Source organism: Cyprinodon tularosa, unplaced genomic scaffold, assembly GCF_016077235.1.
Source record: "Cyprinodon tularosa strain WSP-4 unplaced genomic scaffold, ASM1607723v1 ctg17, whole genome shotgun sequence".
Lineage (NCBI taxonomy): Eukaryota > Metazoa > Chordata > Actinopteri > Cyprinodontiformes > Cyprinodontidae > Cyprinodon > Cyprinodon tularosa.
The window spans coordinates 4,071,053-4,094,095 of record NW_024038531.1 but is presented as its reverse complement, the minus strand read 5'-3'; the positions used below and the strand labels follow the sequence as shown (position 1 = coordinate 4,094,095).

The 23,043-nt window shown below is 37.7% G+C and overlaps 1 protein-coding gene across 3 annotated transcripts; it reads right to left on the bottom strand.

Annotated features, from left to right (window-relative positions):
- zmp:0000000711 (tubby-related protein 3) lies at positions 1 to 22,994 on the bottom strand. Of its 3 annotated transcripts, none has more exons than XM_038281379.1 (12): positions 22,876 to 22,994; positions 11,733 to 11,774; positions 10,750 to 10,801; positions 8,038 to 8,200; positions 5,864 to 6,079; positions 3,804 to 3,937; positions 3,517 to 3,708; positions 3,301 to 3,413; positions 1,947 to 2,064; positions 1,764 to 1,862; positions 301 to 472; positions 1 to 184 (listed from the first exon to the last, which is right to left on the bottom strand). In XM_038281379.1, exons 1-12 carry the CDS (start codon positions 22,893 to 22,895, stop codon positions 51 to 53), a joined length of 1,455 nt encoding a protein of 484 aa, XP_038137307.1. In that variant the 5' UTR covers positions 22,896 to 22,994; the 3' UTR covers positions 1 to 50. The 3 variants fall into 3 exon arrangements, with proteins under 3 accessions (XP_038137307.1, XP_038137306.1, XP_038137308.1); XM_038281378.1 differs by lacking the exon at positions 22,876 to 22,994 and adding an exon at positions 16,786 to 16,885; XM_038281380.1 differs by lacking the exons at positions 10,750 to 10,801; positions 11,733 to 11,774; positions 22,876 to 22,994 and adding an exon at positions 9,793 to 9,920.
- Positions 22,995 to 23,043: the final 49 nt, after the last annotated feature.

Below are 23,043 nucleotides of genomic sequence, written 5' to 3'. Positions count from 1 at the left end.
GTGCCGCACACAGATCATGTCCGAGGGTTTGAATCCAGCACACCGTCCCGTTACTCACAGGCCAGCTTGTTGTCAAAGCTGGACAAGCCGATCGCGAAGGCCTGAAGAGCACACATGGGGTAGCTGTAATCCAGGGTGAAGATGTCTTCGGAAACTCTTCCGAACTGCATAACGATGTAGTCGGCTGAGGTTGGAGGAAACAGAGATTAACAGATTAACAATAGGAAGAATAAATAAAAAGAAATGACTAAGACCTTCTATAAAACTGGGCTTTAAATGTAAAAATAAATCAATACTTACGGTCATTGTCGTGCACTATCTGGAAGTTTTTCACTGAAGCCTGTGTTACTCGACCGTGGAAGTTTAACACGTATGACTGGGTGTCGTCGTTCCACACGGGGGCCTTATTGTGCAGCTCAATCAGGTTTTCCAGCCTGTTGTTTTGCCACCTGCCTACCAGACTCTCCTGTTCCTGTCACACAAACATAAACATGCTGAACTGCAAACTTAAATCTTTCCAGGATTTTTATAACAAAACAATAACAGTGTTCCTGCGGGTCCTTAAAAAGTCTTAAAAGGCATTGAATTCTTCTAAATAAAACTAAGGCCTTAATTGGTATTAAAATGTCTTAAATCAGTCTTTCGTAGGTCTTAATTTTTAAAACATCATAAATAGGATTATTTTTATTACGATTTATTTTTGTAATCTAAATAAAACAAAAAATTGACAATTTTTGTTTTTTTTTATAAAAAAAAATAACGGCTCGCCATTATTGGTTCCGTCCCGATAGCGGAACCAATAAAAGCGTTGTTGCGGCCGGGACATTTGGGAGATGCGCCATTAACTTTTTGTCTGGAAAATATGAGCAAGTGTAAATATAATGAAAATTGTCTATCAAGCCAAGACTTTTCTCCATGGCTAAAACCAGGGAACATACATGAGGCTCAGTAGATTTTGTGCAAGAAGTCATTCAAGCTCGGAATGATGGGAATTAAGGCAGTGGAGTCAAATGCGAAGCGCAAAACACAAAGCGTCAAAATCGAGTTACCGAGAAACAGCCGGTATTTCTCAGTTTTGTTCCACCCTTGTCTCTGCAACGCCTCCACTTATCACCAAATCAAACATACTAAGAAAACAATACAAAGAAAAATAGCTGCAAAAAAGACTTAGCATTGGTTATGTTGTGGCTTTAAAACTGATTTGTTTTGTTCCCTGCTAAAACAAAGTTTGTGAATTCAGTTAAATAATTGTTAAAATATATCTGTCATTTGTGTGTTTTTAGCTTTCTTCCTGTATGGGAAGCTTTTCCAAATTTGAAACAGTGCAGTGGTTTATGTTAAAATAAACCTTTGGGTTAAGTTGTCGCAAGCGGGTTTTTTTTGTGTTTCTTGTAAATTTGGTCTTAAATTTTTACTTCAATTGGCATTAAAAAGTCTTAAAAAGTCTTGAATTTAAGTTGCCTTATGCTGTAGGAACCCTGAATAATAAAGAAATATTTGTATTAATATTTACTGATATAAATCTGAAAAGTTTGGTTTGGATTTCCTGTTATTATTGAGACAACACTACATAACATTCAGTAAATTTACTTCAGAAGAGACCAAATCAGCACATAAGAACCCTCTGAGAGAAAGATAGTAAAAAAAAGTAAGAATTTCCCCTTTTGCTTCAGAAAAATGTATGAAGAATATATTTTATTAGGTTTATACAAATAATCTTAAACATTTGGAGGTAAATAAAAATGACGGAAACTTGGACTTACATTTTGAGGCCTAACAGGGATTCGCTCAAAGTTCATGTTCATCCCTGGGAGGACAACAGTCATTTTACGTGGCCCTTTGAATCCCAGCAGGTTGGTATCCTGCCAAAAAGACAAACAGAGAGAAAGTGATTATTTCGCCTCAAAGGGATCCGGTAAAACCAAACCTGTTCACTGTCCCCTTACATAGCAGATTGCAGCTAGCTCCTGCCGTGTGTTGCTTTCCTCCAGTAGCGTCCCAAGGTTTTTGCAGGGATTGGTGCCGTTATCAAACACTGTGAATCTGGTTCCCATGACATTAGACCTGATTAAAAAGAAACAACACACTGTTGAGAACAAGTTTTTTTTTTCTTTTCTTTTTTTTACAGTCAATCACATGTGGATGCTTAAGAGAAAATTATTTTTGATGTTAAGCAAATGAGTAGTAGCTACTGGCTGATGGATCTACTTCCTGTTCACCAAAGTTACAGGTAATGCTAATATATTCTTACCTCAAACCCCTTAGATAGCCTCATGAGACCATCGGAATCTTGCGAGCTTTCAAGGTTTCACTTGCAGATCAGTCTGGAGACTCTCCGGTAAAGAAAATTTGGAGCCGTTCACCAAACGAACGTCCAATCAGCGTTGGCTTTGAGGCGGGTTGATGCGTGACACAATGAGAAGCGCGACAGTTCAGTCTAAAGAACATGGCGGCTTCAGCCGATGAAACTAGCGTTAGCGTGGCTATCGAGCAAGTTTTATCGGAATTACAGAGTATTTCTTCGCTGAAAGAAGAGCAAAACACGGCTCTGGAGGCTTTTCTCAGAGGAAAAGATGTTTTTGCTCTTCTCCCGACTGGTTTCGGCAAGAGTTTGATCTATCAATTGGCTCCTCTTCGTAGTCGCTCTGTTAGTACGTCATATGCTTCGTTGATCTGATTGGTTTATGTGGCCCGTCTATCACCAACATAGGCCAATCAGCTAACCAGTATTTTCGCCCCTTCCCAAAATTACTTCAACGGACGGTTTCCAGATGGATATGCAGAGCAAATCCATCTGGCGGAGTCAGGTTACATCATCAGAGCAACCTGGGCTCTCATAACGCCTCAGTAATCCCACAGACTGACCAACTCCGCTGCATTGCTGCTGTAATCCAATAAAGTATCCAACAGGCTCATACTTTTTAGTTGGCTAAAATTTAGAAAAATGTGTTGTTGTTTTTTTTTTCTTGGTTTTGCTATTCTTTTTTTCTTTTTCTCAGATACTTAATTTGGGGTTTTTGTTAGTTATCTTAAAAATTCTAACATAAGTAATGAAACTGATGTACAACTTTTCTTTTTTAAACGTTACTGAAATAAAACAACTTTTTCATCATATTGTAAGTTTATGGCCAGCGTATGTAGACGAAAAACTGTATCTGATCTATAAAAAAATACATAATCAGTTTGTGAAAAAAACAACAAAAAGATTTTTTCCCCCAAAAATATTCCTAAAATCTCACCTGTACCAAACACTGCATTTCCTTAAACTAAGCCAGAAGGCTGAAAACATGAGCGGCTCACCTCAGCTTCCCAATAAAACTCTCTCCATCTCGTGACAGATCCGTGGCATCCACTGAAATGAGGTAGTTAGATGTTTTGCACTTCTTTCTCTTCCTTCCAGCCAACAAAAAAACCTTTAAAGAGAGTAATTGCCTTTTAAAAGTAGGTATCTGACAGAACTTATTGTTTAAGGACGTTTTTGAAGTCGCTTACTTCCTCTGAATTTTAACGGCTCACCTTTTTCCCATCGTCTCTCTCCATGTGCATGTAGTAGGTGGGATAGAGGCCTCGGTCCATACCTTTCTTGTCCCGAGTAATCCTGCATTTAATTTTGATGCCACTAGGGGCAGGGGACAGGACAAACTCCTCTAGGTTTGCAGAGTCTGCAAGGAAGCTTTCTGCAGAAGGTGATCCAGGGATTACAGTCTCCTGGTAAAAAAGGAAACAACACATTATGTTTAATTCACATCGTAATTATCTAAGATAGATGGTAAGCAGGCGGCAGAAGCTACTGAACAACTCACAGGAATGTTTTTGCCACTAGAAGCTGAGGCGGGTCTGGTAACGTCGGTTTGGGAGGACAGAGAAGAAATCTGATTCTCGTCCGCATCGTCTTCGTGTTCGCTGGTTTCATCAAAGTTCATACTTCCACACAAACCTGTGGCAGTGGATTAAGAAGGGAGGTTCCAGGTGTTACTTTATTGATTTTTTTTTTTTTAAACTGACTACTGTATGATATTAATTCTTTAATATAGACATGGTCTTCTACTGTTAGGCTCTAAAAAGCCATGTAAAAGTGAACACTATTACAGAATCCATTAAGTCAAGAGTATGTTGAAAATTACTCTCAGCGTTTCCCTTTAAAATGCTTAAAACTGGGAGCCATGTGATCATGCAGTAATGATGATCAAGCAGGGTTTAGGCCTGTGGCATCTTTCTGATAATCAGAATCAGACATACTTTAATAATCCCACTGGGAAAATGATCTAGAAATAAGTAAAAATTTCTTAAATTAAGTGTATTTACCCTTGATTTGAGTAGGTAAATTAGATATTTTGCCAATGGAATTAGTATTTTAAATCTTAAAATAAGATCATTTGATAATATGCCCTGGAAATAAGACAATGCAATTGTGTCTTCTTATTTTAAATCTAAATTGTATTGTTCCATTGGCAAAATGTCTCTTTCATCTCCTCAATTCAAGAACAAATGCAATTATTTTAAGAAAAAATTGACTTATCTAGATTTAGATTTTTTCCAGAGGGAAATTAACTGAATTTATCAGCGTAGATCTCAGTCTTAGCTGCTGCTGGAAACAACTTTCATTCACTCAGGAAGCAGAGGCGCTCCACTAATTTTAAAGCAAGCAGGAAAGGCTAAAAACTGTAATACAGTGCTTTGGGTTACATTAAAGTTCCAACTTGATCAAACATCTGAAAATGATTAGTAAGTTAGCTGCTGTAAAATTTATGATCTTTTTCTGGAACATTCTTATTCCTGGTTCAGTATTTTATCTTCGAAAATGAATGTAAATCAGCCGGCAAATGCAGGATGGGGAGGTTGGAGAACTGAAAGACATCCAGGAAGAAACAAATCTCATGCAGAGCTGGAACGATCATGGAATGCATATTCTAAATGTTACCAGACCTCTTAAAGGGCAGGACTCCAGGTAAAGCTTTGTGCAATGCAACTAGTAGCTTTCATGAATTAAACTATAGGAACTAGAAAGGGGGCTAAGAAGCTTCTCCACCCAGCATGGTGATCCGCTCTTTTAAGAAAGATCATATTGTACATAATAAAACAAATATTATTGTATTGTCCAAGTATCTTTCTTTGGTGTAATGAAAATATGAGGGTTTAAAGGAAGAAAGCTCTAATCCAGAAAATATTTTTTTCATTATTTGTTATTTTGTCTGACAGTAGGCATCATCTTCCTGGTGACTTAAAGTTTTAAACAACCTTTTTTTTTCTTCCCAAATTCAAGACAAACACCCTGTAATACCTACCATTCACCACTAGATGGAAGTAAAATCTATATCAGGATTAAGAAATGATTCTCCCAAAGTAATTCTAGGTTGTGTTTTTTTATGGTCAGACAACACAAATAATGTATCTGTTTGTCCACAATGACAGGTGCTAATCCAAGCATGGTGGTGGCAGGATCATGCTGAGGGTATGTTTCACTGTTACTAGAGCTGATACATGAGGCAAAGTGAGAGGATGAATGACTGAGGAGGAATAAATCAATATTTTTTAAATTTTACAACAATCCAGTCTTGACTTAAAGTAACAGATCAGTCGGAACATTTAAACAAGTTACAAAAACACTGGATTAGCTAAATATATCCATTTTTAAATAAACCAAAATCATGTTTTGAATAATTTGTTGTTCATGTTTGCTTAGATTTTCCAAAGTTGAGCTTTTCCAATTGTATCTAATCTGGTTGTTTGAGACTGAAACATTTTGCGGCACCAAACTTAAAATCAATCAGTGGAGACACTGTTAAAAAGGGAAATAGTTTAAACCTAATACTGGTTTTGCTTAGAGATCAGAATTAAAGTAGGCTTGCTGCTGGAAGCTCACCTTCCCTCTGTAGCAGCTCGTGGATGTCTGTCTTGGGCTCCAGCAGAGTCTCGGTGTCTCCGTCTCTTTCTGTTTCCTCGGCTTTAGGAGACTGAGGTTGAGACGGAGGCTGATGATGAGGCTGGGGTGACTGGGACTGGCTCGCTGACTGAACCTGGATTTGTGTTCCCAGATCAGGAGCTGCTGGAGCTGTGAAAGCTGCCGGTCCATCGATACCTAACAACACAGGAAAGTATTTAGCTCATTCTTTAATTATTCTGTTACCTTTATATAGGAGGCAGTTTTCAAAGGTAAAAACCACCATGGTGGATTGTCGTTTCCTTTTTGTTAGGTTCATTTCTTGCCAGTTCTATTTGTTGTCTGTTCTCTATGGGGGCCAATATCCCTGATGAGAATTGATATTGAAACATGACTAAAACGCTCCGGGCCAAACAAACCTTAGTAAACTCATATTCCCATTTTTTCCCAACTGACTCCTATTTTTAAATCAAACATTCAATCATCACAAGTCATCTGAAATCTTCAGGTAATATTTACAAGTATAATATCAAAAAAGCATGAAATTAAATATTTTACCAATTTTTATTGACTGAGGTATAATTTTCAGTTAGCTATTATATAATATGTAAGATTAAGACTCCTAAGTGAACTAAAATAACTGTGGATAATTTTATGGAATATATATACTAGGGATGCACGATATTGGGATTTTGGCCGATATGCCGATATTTTAAAACTCATGTAGCCGATAACCGATATCGATACTGATGTTAAAGCTGGACAGAAATAAGTAGTCATTGAAAATAGCAGTTTTGTTATCCATTTCTGACACTTTGAAAAATAATAAACTCAAATATATTTTCATATGCTGATATCAAATTGATTTTTAAAAACGCGGTATCGATCTATTTTACTTTCAAAATCTCGTGAAATTTCATCGTTCTGTTACAAACTCTTGTGATATTTTGCAAATTCTTGTGAGATTTTGTTAGTAAAATAGATCGATACCGCGTCAAAATATCAACATATAAAAATAGTGAATAGTGAATTTTCGGGGGATTTCGTAGCATAACGATGACATATAGCAATATTTCATTAGTAAAAGAGATTGATATGGTGTTTTTAAATGGCAATATATCAGCATATGAAGATATTGGGATATTTTAATGTATCAATATTTTTTCCCTCGTCTTTAGAAGTTTTTAAGTTTGTAAAAAAGAAGTTTTTGAGGAAGAAGAAGTAGTATTTATTATTATCTTTTTTTAATATTGGTGGGGTGGCCTATGCCCGATATTCAGTTTTAAGGCCGATACAGGTCGATACCGATAGGGGGCCGATTATATCGTGCATCCCTAATATCAACCAATTTTCAATAAAGTATTAGAATAAATAGAACGTAACAGTAATTTTAAAGCATCAATTGTGAGAGTAGGTCAAGGTATTTACAAGAACCAGAACTGTAATAGTAGGACAATGTTAAAGGGTTTAAATTAGACTAAACTAAGTTATTCAGGTCAAAGTCTTTCCAAAAAAGTAAAAAAAAAAAATAAAAAAACAATCAACTGGATTTTGTTTCCCAGTTTGAAGATGTTTCGCTTCCCATCCAGGAAGCTTTTTTAAATTCAAAATAGGTTAGAAGCCGCATCTTCACTCCCTTGTTATTTATGTTTTGTTTGTTTTTTTCGATTGGCTAAGAAATACTGTAAACAAAGCATAAAAACAGATCAGAGTTTATTTTCAACTATTCACATCAGTTAAGATAATTAAACATCTTTACATTTAAAATGCACAAACCCAGCATTAAGGATTGGCTAAATTTAAAACTAAAAAGAAATCAGATTAATTTAGCTATTATTTTAAATGATCCCAAATGAACAATATGCCATAAATATGTCAACAATCTGTAGCAAACTCACTGTCTGACCTTGTGATGCCCTAATTTGAACTTGAGAACATGGAACCTACAGCCGTCACTTTTCTTTCAACATGAGCTACATTTGATGATTTAAAACTCTCCTTTAAAATTTAAAAGCTCCTAATCAGAGGTTCAGATCTCCAAGTAAAACAGCAACCAGTACTGGTGGATGTCAGTAATAGAAGGGATGAAGCCATTACATTATGTACCATATGATTAAAAGGCTTATTTAAAAGGCTGCTGTGTGTGTTTCTCTCACCATCAATGATGATGTCACTGTTGATGCTGATCTGAGACTCCACCAGCGGGTCCTGCTCCTCTCCTCGCCGCGTCCTGTAGCGCCGCGGTCGGGTCTCGGTGTTGGGCTGGACCATCATGGGTTCCTGACGTTTCCGTCGCTGCTTCTGCTCCAGCAGAGCCCTCTAAACACACAACACCTTTGGCTTTAAAAAGCTATTCTACATGACCTTCCCAGACAAATGATCACATGATTACAAAGAATTATTCAATGTTTCTGATGTGAAGAGGATGAATATAGTTGAGGTGGAAAAAATGACCCAACCAGATGTAATTACATTTATATGCATGATGACATGCAAGCTGTGTCTTCCAGTAAATCCTGCAAACAGCCTGTTTAATGGACAAAAAAGGTCTGCATTGCACCTGCTACTTGAGTGTGATGGAAAATGAGGTATATTTAATGTATTTTGCTTCTGAAAATTCCTCATGGTGATAAAGTAAGAACTCATCCCCCTTCGCTTACCCAACTTTGGTCAGAGCAGCCTTTGGGATTATACAAGCTCATTAATTAGTGCGCCAAGTGCACAACAACACATGCTGATGAGGGATGCTGCTTAGTGAGCTCGAAGACACCAGGAAGCCTAGCCTCAGATTTGGCAAAGTGCGAAAAGCTCATTCTTGATTCATCAGTGGCTCAATTAACAATGAGAAACTGAAAGACGTCTGTTTTACTCTGAGGTGGAAAACTATCCCTAACGAATCTCATGAGATAATCTGGTCACCAAGATGTGAACGCAATCATTGGCAGCAAGAAATGTGTAACATGCCTTTAAATATATTGATCCCAAAGGTTTAGATTAAAATTTAGAATTATTTAACTATCTTTAATATATTAATTAAAATGATGTCGGAGGCTAAACTCTTTCAGCTACTGGCCACTAGGCAGGATAAGGACTCAAATTAATCTTCCTAACTTAAGTTAGGAAGATGTTAAGGCAGATAAAAAAAAAAAGATCTGATTTAGTTTCCATCCATCGAAAAAAAAAATAAACATTCCAAGTTTTCTAAATACTACAGCAAAGTTATTTCTCTTTTAGCAAAAGGGAAAAAAAACCTCCAGGTGTTTCTGATATTCCACTGAGGATGAACACAGGGAAAAGTTTATAATAGCTACTGATAATTAGTGAAGGGTCTGTGATGCTGTGGCCCCTTTTCTATCCCCAAAGTTCCTGGGAGCTCTGCTAAACCGCTCTGGTGTGCCAAATATTTTTTACAAATGTCTGTTTGGTATTTTGTTACTGTTGAACACTAAAAGAAACAAAAAAATTGTAAAAAACAAGCATATTTTCAGAAAAATATGGATAAACAATCACTTCACACTACAGATAAGCTGATAAAAGGAGTTATAATCAATGGTCCCTAATGTCACTGCATTTATTTAACTATGGGAGCCAATTTTCCAAAGAGGGAATCAGTGGCTCATCTAGTTAGAAGGGAGTTATTCTGATTTGAATTTTTCTAAGGCTCAATTATTTTGTTACGGCTAAGAGGTTGACCTTTACATCAGGAAGTCTTCATTAAGGTGTTTACAGTTCTTCCTGCCTGAACAAAAACATCTGGGAAAACGTAAGCTACTGACTTAGTTTAAAGCAGATAATTAACCTGATTCTAGTCGTTTTGAAGCCAATTCAAGGAAAATAACTTTAACTGGAGAAAAGCTGGAATTATTTAAATCAAAAAGTAAAAGTACCATTGAAAGAATAAATATACAAACCTTCTCCATTGTGGACATGAAGAATATCTGCCCAAACTTACTGATCGGTTTCATTCAAAAATGCTACAGATCCCTTTTCTCTCATGAACTCAGATGAAAATGAATGCAGAGTTATCTTTGTCTCCATTTCTGAAGCTCAGAATCAAAAAGTTGATGGCCTCCTTTGCATAATGTGTTCCTCTGACAGAATAGGCCTCTGTCATCATAACAAGCAGCAGAATGAGGCCGTTTCTGTGTCTGTGCAGTCACCGTTCCTAACTGAATGAGTGTCATTAGCGCCGGGAGGAGGGGAGAAAGGAGGTGCACTATGAGTTAAACATGTTATGTTTTTGCTTTTTATTCCGTCAATCTAAAAATTCACTAAATAAAAAAATAGAGGAAATAAAGGGGAAGGGCTGCATTGTTATAACAGGATGTCGAGGAGACACAAAGCACTGCGAAAAATCAGGAAGCATTCAATTCGACAGACGCATCCAAACAATAAACCACTGTGGCTGCACCTCAATTACAGCCGCAGGTTAGGAGATGTCTCTGGTAGAAGAGTCACTTTTTGGGATTTTTTTTTTGTTGATCTCTGTAATCATACAGACTACAAATTATCTAAAAATAAGTAACAGTTTATTAAAATAGTGTATTTATCCTTAATTTGAGTAGGTTAATAATATGATCTCATTGTGTTCTCAATTGCAGGTGAAAAATTTGCAGACGTTCAGGTCATGCATCAAATATATAATAAAACAAACTAAATGGACGTAGAATAATAAAAATATGAGAATTTTTTCTACAATCTTTTGTAAATCAAAGTTTGAGTATCGCTCTGAAATTAGTTCTACCAAAATCTTTTTTTCTTTCAGCTAGAATAAGTCAGGTAGTAGAATCTACATCACAGCAAAAACTATAAGAAATCGTACAAACTTTGAAATATTATAAGTCTCAGTAAAAAGTTCCAGTTCCTACCTGTCTTTCCAGCTTCTGCTGCATCAGACTGCTACAGTCGCCTTCTATGACTCTGCAGAGGAAGAGCAAACATGAAGCAAGTTTCTGCATAATATCACACAAACAGAAATACAATTTTTAGCAACATTTGTTATTGACTTAAGCAAAACATGTAAAATCCTTAAAACCTGTAATCCCTCTCTGAGAAAGGAATCTTTATTCTCCTATAGGAGTTGTTCTGCATATTATTTCGCACATTTTTGTAGAGACATCTGGTAAAGCTACCATGAGGAGATGGTAGCGCAATATTAGGAGTCACTTCTGCCAATCCTGACTCAATTTGGTCGAATAGAAACTCTCCGTCAACCTCACACGAGTAAGAGACAAATCACAGGCTGGTGTCATAACGCAGGCCACTGACTCTCATTTCTCTTTTATCTTTTCCTGTTGGGTAAATCTTTAAATATCACATGTTCTTGTGGCCTGAAATGACTATTTGTGGAGAAGGATCAAAGCTGAGGGAGATCTTCAAATAAGGCCACTCTTCCCTACATGAGGTCAGCTATCAGACGCGTCCTGCTCACTTTGATTTCCCACCCCTTTTAATCAGTTTCCTGTCATGTCTACAGCTGCAGATTTTCACCGATGACTCATCACCCTCGGACTCAAGAGGGCAATTTCTGAATGCACAAAACAGAAACACAGGCCCTTGGATTGGGCTGTCTATTGCTCCATCATCACAGCGTGTAGCCCACTAGTCAGCACAGGCATGACTCATAGTTATTATGCTACCCTTTGCCAAAAATGGTCATCCTAATGAGATCAGAACTCCTATTGTAACAAGTATCATAACAATTATTGCAAAGATGGGGCCATTTTTAAGGTATTTAGACCTTTAGGAAGCATCCAACAAAAAAGTTTACTTGCTTCTACTTTGGTTATCCACATTTCTACTCTAAGTCTGAAAGATGAAGGGTTCTGTTGTGGTGTGTTTTGTGGATTACCTTGATGTGGAGTCGGAGGAGAAGCTGGCAGAGCTGGAGGGCCTTCATGAAAAAAATAACAGCCAAAATAACAGGATTAGGTGGAGAATAAAACATGTAAATCACTTCAGCAACATCATAAATTAACTGAGTAATTAATAATAAAAATAATAATTTCACAAGTGATCTGTAAACCTTAAAATATTTAGTTTGAAGCGTATGTTTTATTCTTAACCTCAATGGCGGGCTCCTATAAAAGCACCACCTAGAAAATAGTTGATCTCTGTAATTCTAAAAATTAGTTACAATTTCTTGAAAATAGAGTATTTAACCTTAATTTGAGTAGGTTAATAAGATGACCTGCCAATGGAATTACCATTTTTACCCTTAAAATATAAGAATTAGATTTTAAGCACTTGAAATTTAAGTGCTTAATTCTCATTTGAAATTATTATTTTTAATGTAAATTGTTTAATTCGACAGTTTCTCACTTACCAGCTAAATCCAAGAAAAAATACACTTATTTTAAGAAAAATTGACTGACTTAGATTTTACTTTTTGTCATGTATGGATTCATTTAGAGAAAATATATTTTTTTATCCATTTACCAATATCATAGGTGTCATACGCTGCAACCTTTATATTGTTCTCTGCTGTATCAAATAACAAGGCAGGGGAACTTAACTGCGTGCTAAGGAGTTAATACTGCTATATTTGTTATAAATGTGTTTAATCAGGGACATAAATTAAAGTTCCAGGACATCAGCACTTGAGAATTAGAGTTTGAAACCCTTCACCTGACTTGTTTCTGTCTGAGCTAATAGAACTGCATTTGAAAAGAGCAGCCTTGTTTTATGGCAAACTGTGACCACCCACTGAAAGCGTTTCATGCAGGGATAAAAGCATATTGATTAAAACTCATTCCTGATTGCACCTCTGAAATAAAGCTAACTGCACAAGCAAAACATGCAAAAAAAAAAAGTGTATAAATGTTTTATGGCTGCTTTAGTTTATATAGAGACAGAGCTTATATATTGAAGCTAAGAGCAACCTTATATAACAGTAAACAGAAAAGATGCATCACAGGCAGATATCTGATATAACACTTAGCACTTTATGTTGTAATAAATCAAATTGGCTCACATTGAAGAAAATACTTTAAAAAACCTTTAACAGATAGAAACGTTCACACAAAGTTAGAAAGTATTAGAGCCCTGAGTAGTCAATGTTTAATTAGTCTATTGCAGCTTAGGTGACAAAAGCGGGTCACGCTTCTCGTGTACCTTCACTGTGTGTCAGAAAACAGAGTAACCATGGCAATTGTAGCTCTATCATCACCAGAACAGCAGCATTGATTAAAACCTCCAGTCACGTTTTGTGCTTTACAGTAGATGGAAGCCTTTAGAATAGAATAGAAAATCCCTTCATTGTCCCACAATGGGGAAATTCTGGCGTTTTCAGCAGCAAAAAGATTATAGAAAAAATGGTCACACCTTAGAAAAATATATAAGAATAACATAATAGTGAAGAGTTAAAAGATAAACAACAAAATACTGTACTCCAAAGTGTTTTAACATTATAAAAACGGTGCACCTGAAGAATAAAATAACCAATATACAGCTGAACATTTTTACAGAAATGGATATTTGAAAGTAGCAGCAACATGTGCAAAATGACAGCAGCATGTTACTTAACCGACTAAGATAGAAACTGCAAAATCAGCATGAATGTAACAACTTATTCAAGTTGTTGGAAACAGTCTTTAGCAGTTTGCTGCAAAGATTTAAAGATGTAAGAAGGAAAGGAGTGCCAAGCTGTGAGGATGTGTTTAGCAGCGTGTCCAAAAACTGAAAGCTCAGAAGCCTTCTACTCGAAAACAAACAGAAGAATTTCTATTTTGCATAAAGTCCTGCAATGTGTAATAGAATACAGCAACATTAGATACCTTTTTTTTCTAAGCAAATGCTAGGTGTTTAGGAACATTTCCATAATGTTCTTTTAGGAATTTATAGGAGTTCTGACACCTCTCACATCAGGTTACCAAAAACTGCACCTTCACCAATAACACTATCTACATGCAGGAAAGATATCATAACACTTTTCGATAACTCCCACAGCGCATGTGGAAAGTGCAGTGAAAAGTTTTGAACTGAAGAGTTTCTGCAAATAAGGTCAACAGCTGAGCAGAAACGTCATTTCATGCGTCAACAGGTTGATTTGAGGTGGTCAGGCTCTGAGGGAATGTCTTCATGAGGACATTTCAAAACATCAAGGGAAAAAAAATGTAACTAACCCTAAGACTATGTTCTTTTTAAGAAAGAAAATATCCTTGTAGGATATAATAGGGATCCTTGCTCATATGTTATGAATAACAAACTATCATCTAAATGTTTGAATCAAGAGTCACGTCCTTTATCCATTCTGGTACAGGTTTGGTGACTCTGTCCCAGTAGTAGGGATGGGAATCGAAAACCGGTTCCTGTTCAGAACCGGTTCCGTATTTTCCGATTCCATGGCATCGTTTGGCAGCTCGCTGAACGATTCTTTTTTCGATTCCCGCAGCACCAGAGCCTAAAGCGCCGGCTCTGGGGAGCACGACTTACGTCACGTTTTTTACGCAAGTTACGCATTTTCGATTCCCGCAGCACCAGAGCCTAGAGCGCCGGCTCTGGGGAGCACGACTTACGTCACGTTTTTTACGCAAGTTACGCATTTTCGATTCCCGCAGCACCAGAGCCTAGAGCGCCGGCTCTGGGGAGCACGACTTACGTTACGTTTTTTACGCAAGTTACGCATTTTCGATTCCCGCAACACCAGAGCCTGGAGCGCCGGCTCTGGGGAGCACGACTTACGTCACGTTTTTTACGTAAGTTACGCAAGTTACGCAAGTTGGAAGAACTATTCGAGGAGGAAGACAACGAGCTGCGGTCACTTTGTGAATCAAAGCGCCCCGTCTTTCCTTAGCCCAGAGGGTAGATCAGGAAATCCAGCTCTGTAAAAGCTTGCCCTCCATCCCCTGCAGGGATAGCGCCACACTGTGGTGGTGGAACAAGCAAGATACGCTGCCCTTGCTATCTGGACTGGCTGAAAACGACCTCTATGTGCAGGCTTCCTCCACGGCTGGAGACACCTTAAGCCCTGAAAGATCCCGTATCCTTCCAGAAAAAGCAGATATGCTCATCTTTCTGCAAAAGAACTGTTAATTTTCCCTACTACTGTTTTATAATTAGTATTTTTTGTTATTTAAAATATATTATTATTCCATCATTTGTTATTAGACATTGTTGGTTATTAAGTTTGTTCTTGTATTCATTTTTCATTTAAACACAGATGTTACTCCAGTTTCATATTTCCTGTGGACATCTTGATCTTGTTGAGTTTGTAAGATTGTGCAATAGTTAAGTAAACAAAGTTGATTCTGATAATCAAACTGTTTGTTCTCCTTTTTACCCCAAATTGGAATCGAAAAAAGAATCGATAAAGAATCGAATCGTTTCATAGAATCGAAAAGGGAATCGGAATCGTGAAAATCTTTTCAATTACCAACCCTACCCAGTAGCCTAGCATTCCTGTTCTAAGCTAACAGAAGTGGCATGTAGTGGGGTCTCCTGCTGCTATTTTAACATTTTACATACCTTTTTACTATGGTTTCCTTACATTTCCATTGCCTATCTAATATTTTATTAACAAGTCCACGCTGCCTCCTCTGACCTCTGCAGCGAACAAGGCGTTTTTGTCCAGACGACAGCAGCTTAGCGGATATTTTCTCTTTTTTCCAAATTCTCTATGCAAACCATAGAAGTTAGATTAAGTTTGAATCCTCATAGATCAGCATTTTCTGAAACAAACAGTCCATCTGGCACTAAACAGTGAGTCACTTTAATCCTGTCTGTGTCGTTCTATTCGAAGATCAGCAAGTCGCCTTCACCATGTCTAGATGCCCAACTCCAGGGAGTATAGACTCTGTTTGATCTATATATTTAGTCTCTCTGTGGTGAGAAACTGTTAAACAAAACAAAGCATCTGTTTTTATGTGTAACTTGAAACTGCGCTTTGAGAGGATTTACGTTTGTGTTAGTTAGAAACTTTTATCAATTTAATTTAATGCATTAAAGGTGTTTTCCGTCCTCTGTTCCGACTCCTTCTGAGGGTATTTTCTTCCTTATTTTTGACATAATCCGTTTCTTATCACATTCTGTATGAAAATGAATGTTTATGTGCATGCATGGGTTCTCTTTGGTCACCTGGCCTTCCTACCACAAAGAGTTTTTAGCTAAATGGGTCCCAGTATGCATGGTAGTCTTTCCAGTCACCTGTTGACTGCTGGGGACAGGAACCGGCTCCCCATTAACCTGCAAGGATAAGTGTGTTTGCATGATGGATGGATGCTTTAAATAGAAAGAGGTACATGTACCTTGAAGCCGATCTTTTTGCACTTAGCTGTCTGCAACCAGACACCTCACCATACATGCATTAAATTAGGTTAATGTATTCAATTAATAATACATTTGTTCAATTAGGAGACCATTAGATGGCATGACTGGAAGAGAACGTAATCTTTCCTGAATATTGAGAAGTTTTGAGGCATACCTAAAGGACACATTGATTTTTCAGTAGTAAGACTGATGGATACTGTGTGAATTTTAGTTCCATGCTTGTTTAAGTCAGCCATGCAGCCAACAGTACACACACTAACCCACCCACACACACTCTCAGAAGGTTGGATAGGCACAAATCACCAACTCTTGTTACAGCAAGCACAGTCACAAGCTGGTGCTTTGAATAAGTAACGACATGATGGCAGAAACATGAGCAAGAGGTACAAGAGTGGACTGCAAGGTAGTCTGTCTACCAGCCAGCTGATAAGACAGGGAGATACGGCAACATGTGGATAAAGAAAAAGGCTTCAGTTCTGTCTAAAAACAACTTTGCTTTCTAGCAAATAACAAAATACAAATTGTTTGGTAGAAGAGAAGGAATATTGGTCCAATTAATTTCGAAAATGACACTTTGGCAACATCGTCTTTCATAAAATAAAAATAGAAATATGTACTGAATGAAGAGAAAATGTAACCTGTATGACCAGCGGCTGTAGACCGGCTGAGATCCTTCAGTTTTTACCAAATCCATGGATGGAAATGAGCAAAAGCTAATCCACTTATATGGTCCTCCAATGGTGCAGAAAAGACTGGTTCTACTGTCAGCGCCGCCCAACCTAACAGAACGACCTCCGGGCTGCAAGATCTCTTGCAAACATTACAAAGAAACGGCAGCTTCACTATGTCCCACCCATGGGAGAGACAGTAACCCAGCGCTGAGACAGGCTGAGGTTGTGAGGCTTGTGCTGTTATCATGACTTCACACTTCAGACAACGAACAAGAAACCAAGAAGGAATTGGAACCGAAGTGACAGCGCGAATTATCAATGTATTAAAAAATAAGCCTGAGAGAGAGTGAGGAAGTATTCCCACCCCTTAAACATGTAGATAGATAAACAATAGAAACATTTGTGTCATTCATTCATTATTAAGAAGCTCAGATTTTGTTTAATACAAAAATCTGGATTTGTGCAATTCTGTTTGCATTTAGCCTCCTAATTTACACCCATAAAAGAAAATCCAATGCAACTATTTGCCATAAACTGTGTAAAATGTAATATGACTATAACTGCAGCTCTTTTGTAAAGGCCATAAATGTGTTGTTAGAGAACATTAATTAACAATCAGCTGTAAGAAAAACAACAAACACAAACGAAAAGTCAGTAATAAAGCAGGGGAGGTTTCGAAAATAACATCCTAAGTTTTGAAAATCCCACAGAGCTCATTTCTACACAAAAATGCAAAAGTCAGCGCATGAAAATGAAAAGTTTCTGCAGGTATGATGGAATGGCAAAACCGACAAAGATTGAACGACTGACCAAGAAAGCTGACGGTAACCCTGAAGGGGCTGAAGGGAGTCACTGAATAAAAAACTTGAATTGCGCACTCAATAAATCTGGCAAGAAGAAAACCACAGATGAATGAAAGTAATATGACCTCCTGCTTGCAGTTGTCTACAAGCACTGCAGCAGCAACAAAGCAGACGTGTGTAGAAAAGTACTTAGGTAAAATCAAGCCAAATGCAAAATCCCCATAATAAGGTATGACAGTGGAAGCATCATGCTGTGGCCATGGTTTTCTGATGCGTGGCCAAAGAAGCAGGTCGAATTGGACAAGAATGGGGATAACCACTAGCCTCGTGAGACCATCGTGATCTTGCGAGCTTTCAAGGTTTCACTCGCAAATCAGTCTGGAGACTCTCTGTTAAAGAAAATTTGGAGCCGTTCACCAAACGAACATCCAATCAGCGTTGGCTTTGAGGCGGGTTGAGGTGTGACGCAACGAGAAGCACGACAGTTCAGTCTAAAGAACATGGCGGCTTCAGCCGATGAAACTAGCGTTAGCGTGGCTATCGAGCAAGTTTTATCGGAATTACAGAGTATTTCTTCACTGAAAGAAGAGCAAAACACTGCTCTGGAGGCTTTTCTCAGAGGAAAAGATGTCTTTGCTCTTCTCCCGACTGGTTTCGGCAAGAGTTTGATCTGTCAATTGGCTTGTGGCTGTGTTTTCGTCGTCGCTCTGTTGTTACGTCATATGCTTCGTTGATCTGATTGGTTTATTTGGCCCGTCTATCACCAACATAGGCCAATCAGCTAACCTTATTTTCGCCCCTTCCCAAAATTACTTCAACGGAAGGTTTCCAAATCCATCTGGCGGAGTCAGGTTAACAGCTAGAGGCAATACTAAAATCAAATCATATTAAACCATCAGTATACTCTACATAATGCTGCATCTTCAAGCTATTTGCCCTTTTTATGTTCCACAGCAATTGTTTTTCTTCTGAGCCAGCCCAGCTTATTTAACTGTCCAATTACTCCCGGTAAGTTTCTGACAGACACTACAATCAGCTGAAAGTCTCCTTTCAGAGGCAGGATGTCTACCTACAGATTCCCATGTTTTCTGGAATCTTTTAGGAAAGGAACAATGGGTATTAGTCAATCTTTAAAAACTGCAAATGTCTCAAAAAATATTTAATCCTTCCAACATTTCTAGTTTGACCGTCTGCATAGGAGGGAGGTTTTCAAGTCCATCTCTGTAACACTGGATAAGTGCTTGGTGTCTTTTAAAGGTAACTCAATAAAAATGCAACCTATAGATTACCATTTTTTTTAAACAAACAGGGTGTGGAGACCTTAATCTAGTTGATAGGAGACCAGAGTCTCCTGTGTTTGACACCGATTTGGCAAAGCGAGAAAATGGGATTATGTTGAGTGAGTTTGTGCTGCGAGATGGCAGTAAAACTCTACATAAGTCAACTGGTGATAAGCGGGGGAATCTTCCACCAGAGGGAGTAATTATGAAGCTCTAAACAAATGATGGAAATAAGCTGCAAGAGTTTATAATAATAATGATGGTTTCTCATGGGAACGTCAAGCATAACCCAGCAAGACCGACTCTCCAACGGTTCTGCCTCGCTGTGTTTTAATGAATCTGGAGAAATGAAAGCTGTTGATTGCCGGCAGCGCTCTTTGCAAAAAAAAAAAAAAACATTCTGGGAACGATGATTCACCACAGAGGGGCACCAAAATGTTTGTCAAAATTTACATGAATCTCAAGCAGTCCACTCAAGAAAAAGATTATGTATAAAGTGAAAAAAGAAAAGTCAAACCAAAAATTTCACACAAATCTACAGGCATTTGGGAAATGTGTGTGGGTTTGCGTAAACAAACCACTCAACCATAAGCTTTACTTCCAGCTGCTGAGGTGCACCACTGTCCGAGTAGAGATTTTAAAAAATGATTTACACAAAAGGTCCGAGGATATCCAAGTGAGATGACTAAGACGTTCAAATTGTGATGCAACATGAAGTAAACAGTTAGTGGTCGTACAGAAAACTGCTGCCTCTGGACTTGTATCTTTATCTTGTTTTTTTTTTTTGTAGTTTTTTTTAAAGGAAATCTAACCACAAACCCCGACAAACTATTTACCATTCACGTTTGTTTTCTTGGCTAATGTAAGCAGTTTCTCCAATATTGCTCAGGCATGCCGTTAGAAAAACTGTCACTCTTTAAACAGCTCATCCCAGCATGCAGTGTGGGATCTGTAACAGAAGCAAGGCTGCCAACTCTTCATTACTCAGCAGCTTAATAAAAGAAACGAACCGCATACGATTCTGTGGCAAATATTTAACATGGAACATTAACTGAAGCGATTCTCCTGAGACACAAAGGCTAATCTGGAGGAGTTATAATGAAAGGAACGTGACACGATTCCAATCACTCCACTTCTTTTGCAAATAGATGACTGCAAATACCGAAACAGCCATTTGTGAATTATCACACAAGCTGTCGAGTTTGGATGAGTATTGCTGTCCACAATCCAGCTGGTAGGCTGATCAGCCATCTGTTTATTCCTATCATGCTGACAAAAAATTTGGTATTAAGAAACAAAACAAGAATAGAAAATAAAAATACCCAGTATGGAAGCAATTATGTCAGGCAATGCTCAGTCAAATGTCTAATGTGAGCAGGCCTATAGATGTCGTAGAGAAGCAGGAAAAGGTTTCGGTTGCTTTGATTTCTATCTGTCAGGAAATGAAAGGAGATTTCTGTTCTGCTGGTTTAATTGCATGAAGTAGATGTGATCTCGACAACAGAACCCTTATCATAAGCTTTCTAACTCACCATTTGTTCAGGAAAACATCAAGTAACTGACATATATTTGTTTATAAATATAACTCTGGATCATATTTCATACTCTTCATTTTCCAAAACAAATGCTCTATGCTTCCATGATTGTTATTACAATTCATCCCAATTCACAGGACCAATATTAATGAGACTGCCGCTTGATTTGTTTTATTCAGCTTTTCATTTTGTTTACATTCCTTATCGTGTTCTTTTAAGCTGCTGTTGCACTCTATGTATCCATTTGACTTCGTATTAAAAGCTGAGTGTACGGACATTAAGTATAAATGTGTAAGGAAAGATAGGAGGGACAAAAAGGGGATTAAAATGTAAATGATATCCTCATCGCAGTATTCAGTAATCATATCAACATTCAATGTTTTCCTGATATGGTGCCGACCAAGTTAGAATCTAAATGGAGCATAAGTTAGGCAAATTCCTAATTACAGGCAAGGGTGGATTTAGGAAATGCATGGCCCTAGGTAAAGACAGGAAGGGGGCCCTCTGAATTGAGAAGATGACACATAAGCAGACTCATTATTCAGATACAGAAATGTTAATAGAATAGACATCCATTGTGTGTTCTAGGTTTTGTCCGTCTATTCTTTCTTGTTTTCCTCTCTATGTTTTGTACTCAGCTGACTTTTCATGCGGTCTCTAAAGGAATGAAAGATTTTTTCCAAGCACTAAGCTCACTTAGCTGATTGCTCCTTCCTGTGTTTCTAAAAAGTCGAGGGCAAAAGTAAATAACCCAGTCCTTCTTTTCACTGTAGACAAGCCATGATCTGCTTCTCTGTTCTCCATTTTTCATTTGGGTGAAATAATAGCTGCATGAATCATGACAGCAGGCAAGATAAAGTAGAGCAGGAGGCGGGGTTATGAATCTACTTGCTCTGGCGAGCAGAGTGCGCTGCTTTTAGATGTTGTTGCTAAAGTCTCCAATAGCAGAAAAAAATCGCTAGATTTGGCACTAGGTGCTTTTTTGTCATAAAATGCTAGAGGGGTCTGAAAAGTCGCTAAATATAGCCACAAAAGCGCTAAGTCGGCAACACTGCTCTGCATATTGTTTGTTTTCCAATGGTTTGCTGCTGTCGGTTTGGACCTTTCTGAACATGTCTGATCCAATATGGTGGACACTGAAGGGGGGGGCTGAGACACATTTAATATTATAAGCGTTCTGATGGAATTTCAGCAAAAGGATATGTATCAAAAACATAACTAATGTGCAAAAATAAGGAATAGTTGTATTAACTATACAAGTTAACAGAGTTTTATGGGGCCCCCAGAATCTTGGAGCCCTGGCCAACTGCCTAGTATTGCCCGATTACAGGTAATACACTGTAGACCAAGTTATTTTTAAGTAAGATAATGGAAACATTCTTTTTCTAATGGATTAATTAGCATTACCCATTTTTTTTTTTATCATGCACGAGTTGACATTCTAATAATATAATTCCTACTTTGTTTATATGTAAGCAGTAACATCTAATGCATGTTATAGTTTCCTGTAATGTTTTTTATTATTATTATTATTATTATTATTATTATGGGAGGAAAACCTGTTACCAAGACTAACTTAAAAAGGTCAGCAGATAAACAAAAGTATAGACTGTGGAAACCTTACTTTACACATAAAAAAAAATCAAGTTACATTTAAAAATCAGTATTAAAATGATAAAAAAAAAATGCATAAACATTTTTTCCAGATCTCCTTAATTTAAACTAAACTGCAATCGACCTGCATAGTACTTTGCAGACTTTAGAACATTCTAGTGTTTACAACAAAGAAGAGGAAAACAGAAAGAGTCCAAATTGCTTGAAGGCATGTTCAGACATGACCATTAATTTTCCTCTATAAACCTAAACCTCTGAATTTTGAAGATTAGATGTTATATCTAGCAGGATGTCTTTGCACCTTTAACATATTCAGACACTGAATGAAATATGAAGCTGCAGATCAACATCTTCACAGAAATATGTAGAAACACTCACTGGTTTATTCAGATAATACAAACAAGAAGCTTTCTCTTTGCTTTTGACACATCTAATAAATCGATAGAACATGTACAGTAGGATAGAAACGGCAATAAAAACAAAACGAGGCAGTGTTCTTTGAAAATGATCCCTCGTTTAGGTGCAGTAAGGAGATTTTTCCTCGGTATTTCTCAACCACAGCAGTAAACGTTTGGTCCGTCTCCAAAATGGCTCTCCGTTGCCTTTAACTGCTCATTAAAAAATCCAAAATGCTTGTTGAATCCAAGTGGATCGTGTTGTTTATCGTTACAAGCTAACGGTAGCTAAACCAGCGCTGCTTTGAGAAAAGTTGGGGGGGAAACTTGTTTTATTTTTTTAATGCGTTGTTCCCCAAAAGGTAAAGGCTTGATTAAACGGTAAAAAACACAAACAGCCTCCGAGCATTACGTTAGGAATTCCGCTCACCTTATGCTGTGATAACTCATGTTTGTCCACGGTTGCTAAGGGTAGACCATCAGTGGGGACTGCACTTTTTCCTTAGACGCTGTTGTCGCGAGCGCTGTTACTCTGTGCTTAGTTACCAGCTTCTTCAAGAACAAGCCTTCCTATTGGTCCGCCGTTTCTTTAGCGGGG